A 17,080-nucleotide genomic window follows, 5' to 3' on the forward strand; every position below is an offset into this window, starting at 1 on the left:
CTTTTTTTCCCCCCTTTTTTTTTGTTTTTTTTTTGTGTTTTTCTTTTTTTGGTTTTTTTTTGGGCACTAAAATCACAATTTTTCCCCAGTGCCCCCTATAAAAGGGAAGGGGACACTAAAAGCACCGGCAATTAAAACAAATTAACTTTAAAACGTAAAATCAAATTAAAATTTGGTTGCCGGGCGTGATGATGCACTCCAGTCCCTCCGGTGCCCACCTCTCGCGGAAGGCCGCGAGCGTACCGGTGGACACCGCGTGCTCCATCTCCAAGGACACCCTGGACCGGATGTAAGAGCGGAAGAGAGGCAGGCAGTCAGGTTGAACGACCCCCTCGACCGCCCGCTGCCTGGACCGGCTGATGGAGGCAGCCCCTGGATGACGGTCGCAACCTGCAAGTGACTTCCAGATTGCTGCACAGCTGCAAACACTGATCCCTAGATGCCTTAACTGATTGGCTTGATCGGCCACTTCAGAGGGCAGTTAAGAGTCAACCTCATTGGTGTGGGACTGGAATCATATATAGGCTAGACTGGTTAAGGATGGCAGGTTTCCTTCCCTAAAGGATATCAGTAAACCAGCTGGGTTTTTACAATAATCCAGCAATATCATGTTCACTTTTACTGTTATCAGCTTTTTATTTCCAGATTTTGTGAACTGAATTAAAATTCTCAAATTGGAATTATTATATTTCTGGATTATTAGCCTAGGCCTCTGGGTTACTCGTCCAGTAACATAACCACTACATTAATCAACCTGGCAATGCTTTTGCGCTTTTAAAAATGTTATTACTTTTTCTTGTGTAGTGGAATCAGATAAACATACACTTTATCCAAGTACAGAATTCTACTGAATTATTCCAATTCCTTACAATGGATTCAACCCAAGCATAACCGTTCTGGGAAAACTAGTTGTAGGTTTATCAGGAATCTAATCTACCAAAAAGATTTAAAAACAAGAGAAATGAATATAATTGACTGATTCATTTGTGATCGAAACAACAACCTACATGGTGTGAGCGGAATCCCATTACCGTCACATTATTTTACTGTCACCTTAAGTGTACGGTGCATCAGAGGCTAATTTCTCTACCAGCCTTATAAACAATATGGAGGTGAATTTCTACAAAGGTTCTGACACTCGTCTGCTGTAATTTCAAGGGAAGAGCCAGGAAAACCCCACAAAAATGGCTGAAATGCCATTTCTGCTGTTTTTCCAGAGTTTCCATGGATCTTTGGTCAAAGTTACAGTCGACAAATGGGAGAATTGTCGCAGAAATTTATCCCCCAGTATTTACAACCAAAATTCAAGAGAAAACAGCATTGCAGTAACATTATTTTTGTTGTAAAACTATATCAAATTTAATTTGTCTTCTCAGCAGTTTAGATACATATGATTTTTTTTAAAGGCTAGTAGATCCCCCCTGGCATTGCTCTTAGGTAATTTGATCCATACATGTTACATGTATTTGCTCCCCATCAAGGTCTTGAAGTCATCTTTCGAGAATTTCATTCATACCAAATGCACTGAGAAGAGCTTTGGGCTTGTGAGGCTGAGCTTAAATTGGTTCCACTGGAGCGGTTTGTGCTTTCTGGAGTCCGAACATTTGGGAACTGAGGGAAAACTTAACAATTACTGCAGCTCATGTGTTCATCTTGGGAGATGCCTGATATGCACTACCCTATCAAGAGGTTTGGATGCTCTACAACTGTTGCTCTGTGGCCCCCAGTGCCTGTATCTCTTTTCTCTGCTTCTTTGGCCGCGATTTCCCTACCTCGGCAGGTTCAGTGCAGCCGGGGTCGATGGCGGGTCTCGACCTCGCTGTTGGCTCCAGCCCGCTGTGTAGAAATTATTTTACGCTGATTGGGCTTGTTAGGCCAATTGAAGGAAGTGGGTCTGATGACAACATTTGATGATGGGTCATTAGCCGATTCCCTTAAAGGGACCATGTGCCATTTTGTTCAATGAGATGAAAGACCATTACTCTATTTTTTTGTGGCATTGGTTGAAGGGGGCTTGTTGGCCAGAACACCTGGTAAACTTCCTATTGTTCTTCAAGTCGTGCCATCGGATCATAAAAATGCACTCGAACCACCTGTGGGATCTGACTGTTTGAAATTCAGGGATATAATTGGTTGATCTCTGGTCTGGTAATTTAGTCGGTTAAAGGGACTCTACAACTCTATGACACACCAACATCCCACAATGACACAGTCATACACTCACACAGACAAAAGAATCGTAATATTTAATAGATGGATATTTCACACAAATAAAAGTAAGCAGACAGTATCAGTGACACGTATGAATCTATACATCTATTAACTGATTCATATACTATACAAATTGGCAACTGGATTGGGATAAAATCTTCAACAAAAAAAATGATTGAGCCTTAAGGGATCATTGTGTTTTGGGGCTTCAAAAACTGTGGCATTCGTCATTGATTGAGGATAGGCAGATTGCTAGTGCATCCCCGGAGTCATGCGAGGACAATACTTTTGTTTTACTAATTGACAGCATTGCAAGAAAAAAAGCAGATAAAAATCAAATTGAAAAATTGAACATGATGAACCGATAGCAGACAGGCTGGACTGCGTGCCAGATCATGTGTTGGTAAATACCAAGGTTGTTACACAGTATGTAGTAAATCATCTAATTAGGTCATTACAGAACACTAAACCTACCATTGAAAGCCATAAGTTCCATACGTGTCATTTCCAATGAAAGCTTGTTTAAAACAGGCAACATGGAAGGGAAGGAAATGGTTGGAGGTGAACAGCTATATCCAGTGTAAAACAAAACAAAAGCTTTCACTGTTTAAAAAAGAAATGCAGCACTAAAACTAGTCTAAATATTCAATGGTCCTTTGTAGCAGAGCAGTGGCACATGGTTTGAAACCTTACAATTAATAATGATCAATAATGTCAATATAAAAATCAATCGGTTTCAATATTTTCAATTACCACCTGAATATTGAGACACCACTACACTACAATTACAGGTGGGTTCAGAATGGATGTATCCTTTACCTTGCTGAATAGAAAGTCCAGCAGGTCAAGAGCAATAAGTGCAACATTATGGGCCCAAGTTTCCCCAGGAGTTGCTCCTGTGTTTTTGGAGCAACTAGTTTTTTTGGAGTATTTTAAAAATCACAATTCTCCCCATTTAGTTTGCTCCAGTTTAAGTGAGTTAGTTCAGTTTCTTTTCAGTTCAGTTTTTTTTCCAAAAGGGGGCATTACCAGCCACTTACGCCTATTTTGGCCATTTAAGCAAGTTTAGCCAACGAAAAGTTACTCCAAACTAACTTAGACCAGCGTATGTGTCCACTTTTGTATGATCAGAAAAACCTTGGAGACTTAAGAAATCAGCGCAGGCAGCCAGAGATGGCTGGGGGGGGGGAAGTTAGAGGATTTTCCAAAGCACTAAACACCTTCACAACAACGTTAAAGAAGTATAAGTACATTTAAAGCACTAAGCACTAAACAAAGCACAAAAATAAGCATTCAATAACAAATAAAAAATACAAGGAAGCTGAGAGGACCTGCACCTAGCACCAAGACTTACAAAGCACTAAACAAAGCACAAAAAGTAATAAGCTATTAATTAATAAAAAAAACAGAAGGAACCCTACACCTAAAGCTCCAAGACCAAAGTAATAAGCAATCAATCAATCAATAACAAATAAAAAATAGAAGTCCTACCTTTATGTGAAGGGAAGGCAGCGGGGGGGAATAGAAGGGGGAAGAGGAGGGGGGCGAAGAGAGGAGGGGATGGTGGGGGGGAGGTGGAAGTACCCTCTTGATCACATGGTACAAATCCTCTGGAAAGTCTGGAGCCAGCCCCTTGGACTTCAGTATCCTGAGGATCTTGTTCCCAGTAACAAAATGCACCTGGACAACACCATGGTAATCCCTTTTTTTTTGATTCAGTGAGCTTGGATTTTATTGTTTCAAGTTCTGAGTCCTTTCAATCTTTTCCGTTTGGAAGGCTGCGCCCATCTTCAGGATTCATCGCCGGGGCACAACAAGAAACTCTTGCACAAGCATTCATTTCACAGAGACCGCCCCAATCCTGCCCCCAAACAGCGGGCAACGTTAAACAGGCGAGCCTGCCCAGGTCTCATCCTACTCACGTCTTGCCCGCAATCTCTTTTGCTTTCCTGCTATCCCCGACCCCTGAACATCTCTGAGACAGCGCCAAGGAACACTCGATGGCCTCAGTCAGTGAGAGCAATCAAGGCTTCGACGACATTTCCCAGATGCTCCCAGAGACCATGCTCTGCTGCACATCGAGAAATCTCCATCTCGTTCATAATGAGTTCGACATCTTCCTTCTTGATGGTCACATTTGCCAGCTCCTTCTCCCTTTGGCTTTCTGTTCCTGGGATCTCCTGTCTCCGATGACGGACACTGCTGTCTCCAGGTCCGAGCTCAGGATCTCCTTCTCCTCCGCATAGTCGGTCACCTGCTCCAGAAGCCCATTCGGCCAGGGTTAGGGGCGGCGTGCTTTGGGCCCCTCCCACACAGCCAGCAGAGATTCGGGGGCGGGGAGCTATTGCACGTGCGCGCACACTCTAGCGCACACATGCAGAGGTTCTGGCTCTGTTTTCAGCGCCGGGACCTGGCTCCGTCCCCCCCCATTGGATGTGGTGCGCCACGCCAAGCCCGAAAATGTCCCGAGGAACGGGGAGAATTCCTCGGTAAGTTTTAGGTAAGTTTTGTTTCAGAAAGTCGGCGCACCGTTTTAAGTGCCGCGACAAACTTGGACCCTAAGGGTTATTGCACCTTTATAGAGCACCGAGGAAATCACGAAAATTAAAAATTAACTTCAAATATCAGCACAAAGTAGAATGACAATGATTGAAAGAATGCCAATATTTGTGATCCACTATAGAATGTCACTCATTCTTATTGTGTCCTTTTTTAACACAAAGACAAGAAAATAGATTTCTGCAGTGGCAGAGGAGCCTCTTGACACTTTTTAATGCAAGCCACTTACAACAATGAAAAGGCAGACGGGAAACATAATATTAAATCTGTCTAGCCTAATCCTTAACAAGCTTCAAATGATTAGATTGCTGTAGTTTATGAGAACACATGGTTTCAATTGAGTCTGAAGAAACCTGCCGTACACTGCTCCATATAGAAATATCAGCACTTTTATTATATAAAAAGCTATTTAGCAACATTTTTTTGCAGCTAAGCTTTACTGTAAGTACTCACTCCCAATGGGACCAGTCCAAGAATGTGCTGTGAAGTTTGTTGCTGCTTTGGTGCATTCATATGGTCCTTTATGGTTCTGTAAAATGAGGGACCATGCTGGTCAGGAACAAACTTTCAGTGCATAAACTGGTTGCTACTCATTCCTGAGATGACCGGCTAGACCCATATTGCTCAACTGAAGAGTTTACTCTCATAGGACAAAATCGAGGATAAAACTGTGCCTCATCAGGATTTGAGGAAAGACAATTAATTCCATTATGAAATTGTTCTGCATCTCTGTGCATCCGGTGTTTTCACTTTCATCCGGGACCATTAGACTTTAATTGGGACAAATGATTGCTTTTTCATAACTGCATTTTACCGCAGTAGATTATGAGAATCAACATGCTTTCATAAATACAGCTCTAAAAGAGATCGACAGATATGGGATTTTGTGGATAATATGTCCTTAATATACAGTATAAATGCACATGAGGCCCATACTTGAGAGAAGATCACTCTGTGACCAGTAACCTTTATTCGTCAGCACTGGTGGTCAGTGTTCTCACAGTGTACAACTTAGGTCAGTTTATACATGGGTTACAATGACAGTTGAATACATGACATCACCTCCCCCCCAAAGTCTTATTGGGATCACAGGTTAAGTCTCGCTGGTGGTTTACGCTCCCTTGTAGAGCGCCTGACTGAATTGGGGTTCCGGTTGTTGGGCGCTGGCCTGAGTGTCTGCTGTTTGCGGTGCCTCAGGCCTGTCCGGACTGCCCACAGTGACTGGGCTCTCCTCCGCTTGGTTCCTGTGTTCGGTCACCTGTGGAGGAGTGAACTCCACATCATGTTCTTCCTCTGCTTCTTCTGTGGGGTTGCTGAACCTCCTTTTTGTTTGATCCACGTGTTTGCGGCAGATTTGTCCATTGGTAAGTTTAACTACCAAAACCTTATTCCTCTCTTTGGCAATCACAGTGCCTGCGAGCCATTTAGGCCCTGCAGCATAGTTGAGGACAAAGACAGGGTCATTGACATCAATACATCACGCCCTCGCATTCCTGTCATGGTAGTCACATTGTGACTGGCGCCTGCTCTCAACAATTTCTTTCATGTTGGGGTGTATTAGGGATAACCTGGTTTTGAGCATCCTTTTCATTAGCAGCTCTGCGGGTGGGACCCCTGTGAGCGAGTGTGGTCGGGATCTATTGGCCAACAGGAGGCGTGATAAGCGGCTTTGTAGGGAACCCCCTTGGATTCTGAGCATCCCCTGTTTGATTATCTGCACTGCTCGTTCCGCCTGGCCGTTGAGGCCGGCTTGAAAGGTGCCATTCTGACATGGTTGATACCATTTCCTGCCATGAAGTCCTGGAATTTAATGCTTGTAAAGCACGGGCCATTGTCGCTGACCAAGACGTCCGGTAGACCATGGGCGGCAAACATTGCCTGTAGACTTTCTATTGTGGCAGAGGATGTGCTTGAATTGAGAATGTCACAATCGATCCATTTGGAGTAGGCGTCTATTACAAACAAAAACATTTTTCCCATGAAAGGACCTGCGTAGTCCACATGGATGCGTGACCATCGCTTGGCGGACCAGGATCAGGTGCTAAGGGGGGCTTCCCTGGGCGCATTGCCCAGCTGAGCATACGTGTTGCACCTGCGAATACAAAGTTCCAGGTCTGCATCTATCCCTGGCCACCAAACGTGTGACCTGGCAATTGCCTTCATCATGACAATGCCCGGGTGCTCATTGTGGAGTTCTCTGATGAACATCTCTCTGCCCATCTGGGGCATGACTACTCGGTTTCCCCATAGTAGGCAATCGGCCTAAAGCGAGAGTTCATCCTTGCGCCTGTGAAATGGTTTGAGTTCCTCAGGGCATGCCCCATACGTGGCTGCCCAGTCCCCATTCAGGACACATTTCTTGACTAAAGACAGTAGCGGGTCTCTATTTGTCCAGACTTTGATCTGACGGGCTGTCACGGGTGAGCCTTCGCTTTCGAAAGCTTCAACAGCCATGACCATCTCAGCAGCATGCTCAGTTTCCCCCTCGGTGGTGTCTAGTGGGAGCCTGCTGAGTGCATCGGCGCAGTTTTCAGTACCCGGTCTGTGCCGAATTATGTAGTCATAGGCGGCTAACGTGAGTGCCCACCTCTGTATGCGGATCGATGCATTTGCATTTATGGCCTTGTTGTCGGCCAAAAGGGACGTTAGGGGTTTGTGATCTGTCTCCAGCTCAAATTTCCTGCCAAACAGGTACTGGTGCATTTTTTTTACAGCATATACACATGCAAGCGCTTCCTTTTCTACCATCCCGCAGTCTCGTTCTGCCCGGGACAGACTTCTGGAGGCATAAGCTACCGGCTGTAACTGACCCTTGGCATTAACATGCTGAACACACACACCCGACCCTATAGGACAATGCATCGCACGTTAAAACAAGTTTCTTACATGGGTCATATAGCGTTAACAGATTGTTGGAGCATAACAAATTGCGTGCTCTATCAAAAGCCCTTTCCTGGCTGTCCCCGCAGACCCATTCGCGACCTTTGCGTAGGAGCACGTGTAGCGGCTCTAACAGCGTGCTCAATTTGGGAAGAAAGTTACCAAAATAATTCAGGAGCCCCAGGATCGAATGCAGCTCCGTCGTGTTACGGGGTCTGTGTGCTCTCTGGATCGCTTCTGCTTTGGATGCCGTAGGTCTGATCCCGTCTGCTGCTACCCTCATCCCCAGGAATTCTACCTCTGGAGCTAGGAAGACGCACTTCGCCTTTTTCAGTCGCAGACCTACCCGGTCCAGTCTGCATAGCATCTCCTCCAGGTTGTGGAGGTATTCTTCAGTACCACAACCCGTGATGAGGATGTCATCTTGAAAAACCACTGTCCTTGGAATTGACTTGAGGCGGCTTTCCATATTTCGTTTAAAGATCGCAGCAGCCGAGCGAATCCCAAACGGACATCTGTTGTGCTCAAACAACCCCTTGTGTGTCGTGATGGTGGTCAGCTTCTTCGACTCACTCGCCAGCTCCTGGGTCATGTAAGCTGAGGTCAGGTCCAATTTTGAAAAAAAGTTTGCCACCGGATAGCGTCGCAACGAGGTACTCCACTCTCGGTAGCGGGTACTGGTCTTGGAGTGACACCCGGTTGATGGTGGCCTTGTAATCACCACATATCCTGACCGACCCATCCGCCTTGAGCACCGGCATAATCGGGCTCACCCAGTCACTGAATTCGACTGGCAAGGTGATGCCTTCCCTCAGCAGGCAGTCCAATTCGCCTTCTATCTTTTCCCGCATCACGTGCGGCACCTCTCTGGCCTTGTGGTGTACTGGCCTGGCGTCCGCGTTTATGTGAATCACTACCTTGGTCCCCATGAAAGTGCCAATGCTGGGTTGAAATAGTGAGTCAAATTTGTCCAGGACCTGTGAGCATGATATTCGCTCCACAGAAGAAATTGCATTGATATCGGCCCATTTCCAGTTCATGACAGCAAGCCAACTCCTCCCCAGCAGTGGGGGACCATCCCCCGGGAGAATCCAGAGTGGCAACCTGTTCTCCGAATCTTTGTGGGTCACGACTACCGTGGCACTGCCTAGCACCGGAATGATCTCCTTTGTATATGTCCGTAGCTGTGCGTCAATCGGCAATAATTTTGGCCTCCTGGCCTTGGACGCCCACAACTTGTCGAACTGTTTGATACTCATCAGGGACTGGCTGGCCCCCGTCTCTAGCTCCATTGATACTGGGATGCCATTGAGGAGCACTTTTATCATTATCGGTGGCGTCCTGGTGTATGAACTGTATATGTGCTCCACATGAACTCGCTGAACTTCAACTTCCAGTGATTTCCCCCAGTGTCCATTTGGCCTCGTAGGGCTTACCTCAGGCCCGTCCTCCTCGTACACCAATCTGGCTGCAGGCTTCCTGCACATACGCGCCAAGTGACCGCTGACGTTGCAATTTCTGCAGGTATATTGCTGATACCTGCAAGCTCTGGCTGTGTGTTTGCTTCCACACCTCCAACATGAGCCGTTGTTGGAAACAAAAGGTCCATTACCAGTCGATCATCTCTGACTGTCTCGGTAACTGTCCTTAAGCGCACCATTGACAGGTATTGATGGCCCCATTATTGTCCCTTGCAATGGCATGAATTGCCATTCAGCTAGCCATTGTCTCTGTTGAATTCCCCCTTTGGGTTCGACTACATGCTCGGGCATGTCCGATTGCCCCTGTCTGCCTGGAGAACTGTGTGCCACATTAACAGTGTTGACTCCCTGTCCATTTGCTGCATTTAAAACAAGATTTTTGTCAAACATCATTCTGGTCTCTTCCTCCCCTGAGATAAATGTCTGGGCCATCAAAGCCGCCGTTTCCAGGGTCAAGTCTTTGGTCTCAATCAGTTTCCTGAAAACCCCAGCGTGCGCGATACCCTCAATTAAAAAAGTCTCGCAGCATCTCTGCTCTGCATGCATCTGTGAACTTACATAGGCTCGCCAGTCGCCGGAGGTCTGCCACGAAGTCTGCAACGCTTTGCCCTTCTCGCCGCCGGTGCGTGTAAAACCGGTGTCTCGCCATGTGCATGCTGCTCGCCGGTTTACGGTGTTCCCTGATCAACTTACTGAGCTCTTCAAAAGTCTTGTCCGCCGGCTTCTCTGGCGCTAGGAGGTCCTTCATCAGGGAGTACGTCCTGGATCCACAAACCGTCAGGAGATGAGCCCTGCGTTTGTCGGCCGAATCCTGTCCCAGCTATTCCTTAGTGATGAAACTTTGCTGTAGTCTCTCAATAAAATCGTCCGAATCATCACCAACACAGTACCTCTCGTCTGTGCTGCTAGTGGCCATGCTCGCGTGGTTTAAATCCCAGTTTCTCGTCGCCAATAATATGTCCTTACTATACAGTACAAATGCACACGAGGCCCATACTTGAGAGAAGGTCACTTTGTGACCAGTAACCTTTATTAGCCAGCAATGAAGTGATGAAGGTGGGTGGAGCTTCCCCTTTTATACCTGAAAGTCCAGATTAGGAATGTCTCCCACAAGTTCACCACCTAGTGGTCAATGTTCTCACGGTGTACAACTTAAGTCAGTTTATACATGGGTTACAATGACAGCTGAACACATGACAGTCGAGAAAGAACAAATCACCTGAAAATAAAATCATAAAAAGAACAGAACCGTACTACTTTCTACTGTGTGTATCTTTGCTAGCATATTAATGGTAAACTAAATTAGACTCCTCCATCACCATCCCTGGGTATGTTCTGTCCCATCGGCAGGATAGACTCACCAGGGGTGGCGGCACAGTGATATACAGTCGGGAGGGAGTGACCCTAGGAGTGCTTAACATTGACTCCGGACCCCATGAAGTCTCGTGGCTTCAAGTCAAGCATGGGCAAGGAAATCTCCTGCTGATTATCACCTACTGCTCTCCCTCAGCTGATGAATCAGTGCTTCTCCATGTTGAACACCACTTGGAAGAAGCACTGAGGGTAACAAGGGCATAGAATTTACTCTGGGTGGGGGACTTCAATGTCCTTGTGCAGACAAAGTCCCAACTTCACACTGAAGACACCCTGCATCATGTTGTGTGGCACTTTCACCATGCTAAATGGGATAGATTCAGAACAGATCTAGCAGCTTAAAACTGGGCATCCATGAGGCGCTGTGGGCCATCAGCAGCAGCAGAATTATATCCCACCACAATCTGTAACCTCATGGTCCGGCATATCCCTCACTGTACCATAACCATCAAACCAGGGGATCAACTCTGGTTCAATGAAGAGTGTAGAAGAGGATGCCAGGAGCAGCACCAGGCGTACCTAAAAATGAGGTACCAACCTGGGGAAGGTGCAACACAGGACTCCGTGCATGCTAAACAATAGAAGCAGCATGCTATAGACAGAGCTAAACGATCCCACAGTCAATGGATCAGATCAAAGCTCTGCAGTCCTGTCAGTTCCAGTTGCGGATGGTGGTGGACAATTAAACGACTAACAGGAGGAGGAGGGTCCATAAATATCCCCATCCTCAATAGTGGCGGAGCACAGCACCCAAGTGCAAAAGACAAGGCTGAAGCGTTTGCAACTATCTTCAGTCAGAAGTGCCGAGTGGATGATTCATATCGGCCTCCTCCTGAGGACCCCCATCACAGAAGCCAGTCTGCAGCCAATTCGATTCACTCCAGGTGAGATCAAGAAACAGCAGAGCACACTGGATACAGCAAAGGTTATGTACTCCGACAACATCCCTGCTGTCGTGCTGAAGATTTGTGCTCCAGGATTAGCTGCGCCACTAGCCAAACTGTTTCAGTACAGCTACAACATTGACATTTACCCGACAATGTGGAAAACTGCCCAGGTATGTCCTGACCCCAAAAAGTAGGGCAAGTCCAATCCCGGCCAATTACTGCCCCATCAGTCTACTCTCAATCATCAGCAAAGTGATGTAAGGTTTCGTCGACAGTGCTATCAAGCGGCACTTACTCACCAATAATCTGCTCACCAATGCTCAGTTTGGGTTCCACCAGGGCAACTCGGCTCCAGGCCTCATTACAGCTTGGTCCAAATATGAACAAAAGAGCTGAATTCCAGACGTGAGAGGAGAGTGACTGCCCTTGACATCAAGGCAGCATTTGAATTAGTGTGGCATCAAGGAGCCCCAGTCAATGGGAATCAGGGGAAAACTCTCCACTGGTTGGTGTCATACCTAGCACAAAGGAAGATGGCTGTGGTGGTTGGAAGTCAATCATCACAGCCCCAAGACATTGTTGCAGGAGTTCCTCAGGGCAGTGTCCTAGGTCCAACCATCTTCAGCTGATTCATCAATGGCCTACCCTCCATCATAAAGTCAGAAGTGGGGATGTTCGCTGATGACTGCACAGTGTTCAGTGCCATTCGCAACTCCTCAGAAAATGAAGCAGTCCATGCCCGCATGCAGCAAAATCTGGACGACATTCAGGCTTGGGCTGATAAGTGGCAAGTAACATTCGTGCCACACAAGTGCCAGGCAATGACCATCTCCAACAAGCGAGAGTCTAACCACAGTCCTTGTTATTCAACAACCATCGCCGAATCTTCCACCATCAACATCCTGGGGGTCACCATTGACCAGCAACTTAACTCGACCAGTCACATAAATACTGTGGCAACAAGAGCAGGTCAGAGGCTGGGTATTCTGTGGCTAGTGTCTCACCTCTCACTCCCCAAAACCTTTCCACCATCTACAAGGCACAAGTCAGGAGTGTGATGGCATACTCTCCACTTGCCTGGATGAGTGCAGCTCCAACATAGCTTTTAAAATGAAAGTGTAGAAATATCAAGAAGCTCGACACCATCCAGGACAAAGCAGCCCGCATGATCGGCAACCCCATCTACCACTACCTGGTAGTCGGCCGACAATTAAGAATAAAATGGCGTCGCCGGCAGCGCCACCTCCCCTTTCAGGACGGCCACGCCGCCAACCAACAAGTATACCAGCAGAAAAAGCTGTCAGCAGCACCGACCGGTGGTGACGCCGCTCCCGCGGGGCAATTCCACAAAAGGGCAATTCCCCATGGGGCAATTTCAGGAAGGGGTCGCTGCCAGTTGGTACGGCGGAAAAACAGGCGGAGCGGTCCCGTATATCGCTCCAACTCTGAGGAAGGGCAATTTTTTAAAATGCCGGCCGCTCCGCGGCTATTCTGCACCGATCCATGGCCGCCACTTTCAGGTGGCTATGGACCTTATAGAAAGAGGCGATTTCGGACCCTGAGGCTCCAGGTATGAAGGTTTTAACTGACTACATTACCCAGTTCCTCTGAGGCCAGCTTTGTTAACAAAAAAACAACTGCAAAGAGAGGAGACATGGAGTTCAAATTTTACAGTACTGCTCCAGTCTACCTTATCGAACTGATCTTTACGCGCCAGACCATTCACATACACAAAGTAAATGGCAGTGCTATAATGCACTGTGATCAGCTAATGGGAAGAACAAACACACCTTCAGTAAATCTGGTAAAAGTGTGACACAACTGAATTACAAGGCTTGCAGAGATAAAGGATGTCACGCTCAACCCGTCCTTTCAACAGAATCCAAATTGTATCTGGAATCTTTTACATTTGGTTCAGAAAAATAGAAATCCTCTTCTATACGCTAGAAGTTATTTTTATAAATCCCAGTATTTGTTGCACAGCGCTACACTACTAACATGCACTCTCAGTATAGAAACAGGAAGCAACACATGAACAAATAAAAATGGACAGTAAAGTAGGCTGAACAGGAAGGTTGAAATGTTGAAAACTAAAAAAGTAGAAGAATATAAAAAGCAAAAAAAAAACAATAATTTTAAAACAACAGAACACTGAAAAGGAGAAGAACATTTATTCTTAACAGGAAGGAAAGTAAAAAGGAATGAAGAGCGAATAGAATAAGGAATATGCAGAAAAAGAAAAGTACTGTAAGAATCAGAAAACTAAAAGCAGCGAGATGAAATTGACAGACAAAACTGCTCCAATAATTCATGTATATATCTGGGGGGGGACTTGACAACTTGGGTAGGACTTCCAAGTGCTGACAACGCTTGGTTACCAGAAACTGCTTGCGGTTAGTACCTGAAGATTTCCGAGATTTAATTGATTTGAACTGTAGAGGAACTAAAATTGGCGGCGGTATTGGGGGAGGAAACAGTGCGTAGGATGTGTTCTAGACATATCTGCAGCATATTCAGAAGACACCTGCCTGCTTACACCTGTCTGTTCTAGCCCACAACGACAATGACTACTGTGTATTTTAAAATTGTTTAATTTGAGAAAGAAAAGACACAGAACCCTGTAATGTTGTTATGTACAGTAATATATTTAGGTCTTTAAAAACATGTTTAATTTAGATTCTTTCGGAAAGGCAATGTACTGTGCTCAGACAACAAGAAACCAATTTTCACCTACAGTACCTTTTACCTCAGGCACGCATTTCAGAAACCATAATGAAACCTCCGCACCTCACAGAATAACTTAAAAAAATGTGGATGACAGCTGACGCATGAAATAACTGTAGGCGATTATTTCCTGTGTTACCCATGAGACGGAAATGCACTCACTTTCCTCATGGAAAAATACACATTTTTCAGCCAAAAATATTGCTGGCAGAACAACCTACTCTTTTTCATTACTGTACACTTTGAAAAATGCTGCAATACACTCAAACATTTATTTCAAATCCACAAATACAATTTTAGAATAATTCAATGCACCGAATCGTAAATATTGGCCAGGCTATGCAATACTCAAGTGGCAGATTATTGTATCGCACTATGCAAAAATAACCAAACTTTTCAATTCTCACCAACAGCAACACATTATGTAATTATGCACAAAATACACACTCGTTTCAATTTTAACAGGTAAAGGTATTAAATCGAAAGTACTTTCAATAACATGACAAATATATAACACAATATATTAAAAGCATGATAAACCAGTGAAATCTGGTTATAACATAACATGAATATCCTGGTTATGTATTTCATTTTCTGAAATATTTTTGAAAAACAATACTTGCTTGTCACTATTTCTCATAAAATCTTTGTTTTCTGTGCATATAAATGATTTGAACATAAACACAAGAGCAATGATACTGATACTGAAATAAAGCTGAACATTTTGCTGAGCACAGCACTAGTGGCACAGCATAAATGAGCACTAATGATGGTGCTGTCTTACAGAACAGCAGCATAAGCAGGTTGAACCACCAAATCCTTTCCGATTCCATTAGCAAAGAAGTGCAGCCTGCACCAAGATCATTTTGGGACTCTGCAATGGTGGCCACCTCAGTCTCAAGAGGCTTCTATTGGAATGCAGCAGCCAGCCACCTCACACATTCCTGCCACTCAGGTAGCAACTAAAAGAAGCACACCATTAGGTTTAACTGTGCATGCATCACACAGTAGCGCCCAGGGGAATCACAGTGGTAAGAACCATGAGGTGCACACACACAATGTATTTCCAATAAAAATGTCATTGTTCTGAACTTGTTATGCATGCAGACATCATTCTTGGAAAGGTGGAGATGTTGTTTTCATCTGCTGACGTGAATACAGGTTTGGTGAGCTTCACGCAGAGAAGGTTCGACAGATTATGACATATTTGTGGAGGGATGGTGGGGTGTCATCATTAATACACACAGGACTGCTAATATAGATATGGTAGTCAAGAGAAGGTCTCCCCCTGATGAGACTGATACAAGTATCTCTTGCAGCTAGCAATGGGTTGACCTCTTCAGGTGACTCCTGCTTCTCTTGTTAGCTGCCTTGGGGACCTTCTTCCTTCAGGTCCTTCATCATGCAGCCTCTTTGTAAGACAGAGTTATGCAGTATGCAGCACACAACCACAATCCTCGAGATCCTAGCTACGCTATATTACAGGTTGCTCCCAGATTGATCCAGGCACCTGAAGTTCAGCTTTAACATGCCAGTGGTGTTCTAATTATTACTGGGGTGCTTGAATGGACCTCATTATACTGGTGCCCAGCTGTTGCCCTGTAAAACCACACAGGTGGCACATTAGCCATGGTTGCAGCAATGGATTGCCTTAAAACTAAGACATCTTGGTAACTCCCAGGGAAACTATTTTTCACTTGTGTGATGTAGTTCTACTGATTGCAAATGAGCTGCGCATTGAGAGAGTGGAATTATTCTGTTGATGAAGGAAATACATGTGGCCACATGGATACAATTTATGATGCCTTAGGCCTTTGGAAATCCTTCCACTCTGTAAAATTGCAGTGTCCTTTCATGGGGCTAGAGTTTCCTCATTTTTTGCATGCTTAACGCCCACTTAACATCCATTTTGCCGCTGAAATGACATGTAACGCCCATATATCGCCCATTTAGCCACAAAATGGAAACTGACGGGCATTTTTTGGAAACATCACTGAGCGTTACTTTCCCCATGTGCATAATGGCGAGAAAAAATAATACTGCCCGCCCACTTTTTTGGGCCGGAATCACCAGAATGGGCGAAATCAACGCCCATAATATCGGCCAGGGTTACTTTCCGCACGGAATTAACGGCGAGATTCAATAATACCGCTCGCCCACGTTTTGTTGTCGTAAAGATCACATTTGTCGAAACTAGCGGCGATGAGATCGTCCAGTGTCACTTTCACCACCTCGCACACATATCGCCCACAATATCGCTCACCCAAAAAAACGCCCAGAAAAAGTGGAACTAACCAGAACTAATCACAGCGTTATGGACGCCATGTTCTACATCACATGTCGCATCCTTTAAAAGGCTGCTGTGCTTCAACCTCGGCGGAGTTTGGATGTACTCTGGAGGTCGTTGGAGTTGATGTGAACATCTGTACAAACATCTTGACCATCTTGTGACCGACTGGAATTTAATAGGTGTCTTCGTCAGGACATTCATTGTTTGTGACCAACCGGTAGAAAACAGAGAGCTATTGCAATGGGGCCTGTCCTTTCCCACCTTCTCTTGATGACCAATTACATGCTGCAGACTGGAAATGGCAGAAGGTACACCTCACAGCATTATGTGCCCAATGTAAGACGTGCCAGACTGGTGAGGAGGACCAGACGTTACACCCCCTGCAAGTACAGGGAGAAGTAGTCTTACCTCGACTTGCCCGACACCACCTGCCTTTGGAGACTGCACTTCCACAAAGAGGTTATCACTGACAATTGTACATCACTGTCTGGAGTAAAAATAAAACCGGGAAAGTGGCTCAACCGTGGCAAACAAGGGAAATTAAGGACAGTGTTAAATCCAAGGAAGAAGCATATAAATTGGCCAGAAAAAGCAGCAAACCTGAGGATTGGGATAATTTTGTAATACAGCAAAGGAGGACAAAGGGTTTAATTAGGAGGGGGAAAATAGAGTAT

At 45.4% G+C, this 17,080-nt stretch overlaps 1 protein-coding gene across 7 annotated transcripts in view; it reads right to left on the bottom strand.

The window, feature by feature from the left end:
- bach2b (BTB and CNC homology 1, basic leucine zipper transcription factor 2b) overlaps positions 1-17,080 on the bottom strand; it is a 388,463-nt gene that overhangs the window by 307,455 nt on the left and 63,928 nt on the right. For 2 of the 7 annotated variants that reach the window (XM_070885372.1, XM_070885370.1), the window contains exon 2: positions 5,224-5,299. The exons of the other annotated variants lie outside the window; for them this stretch is intronic. Coding sequence is in view for 1 of the 2 variants with exons in the window: in XM_070885370.1 (XP_070741471.1) it covers positions 5,224-5,279 (56 nt within the window). In the remaining variant the exon portion in view is untranslated. The remainder of the gene's footprint in view (positions 1-5,223; positions 5,300-17,080) is intronic. 7 annotated transcript variants of the gene reach the window in all.

The sequence above is a fragment of the Pristiophorus japonicus genome, chromosome 7, assembly GCF_044704955.1.
Source record: "Pristiophorus japonicus isolate sPriJap1 chromosome 7, sPriJap1.hap1, whole genome shotgun sequence".
NCBI lineage: Eukaryota > Metazoa > Chordata > Chondrichthyes > Pristiophoridae > Pristiophorus > Pristiophorus japonicus.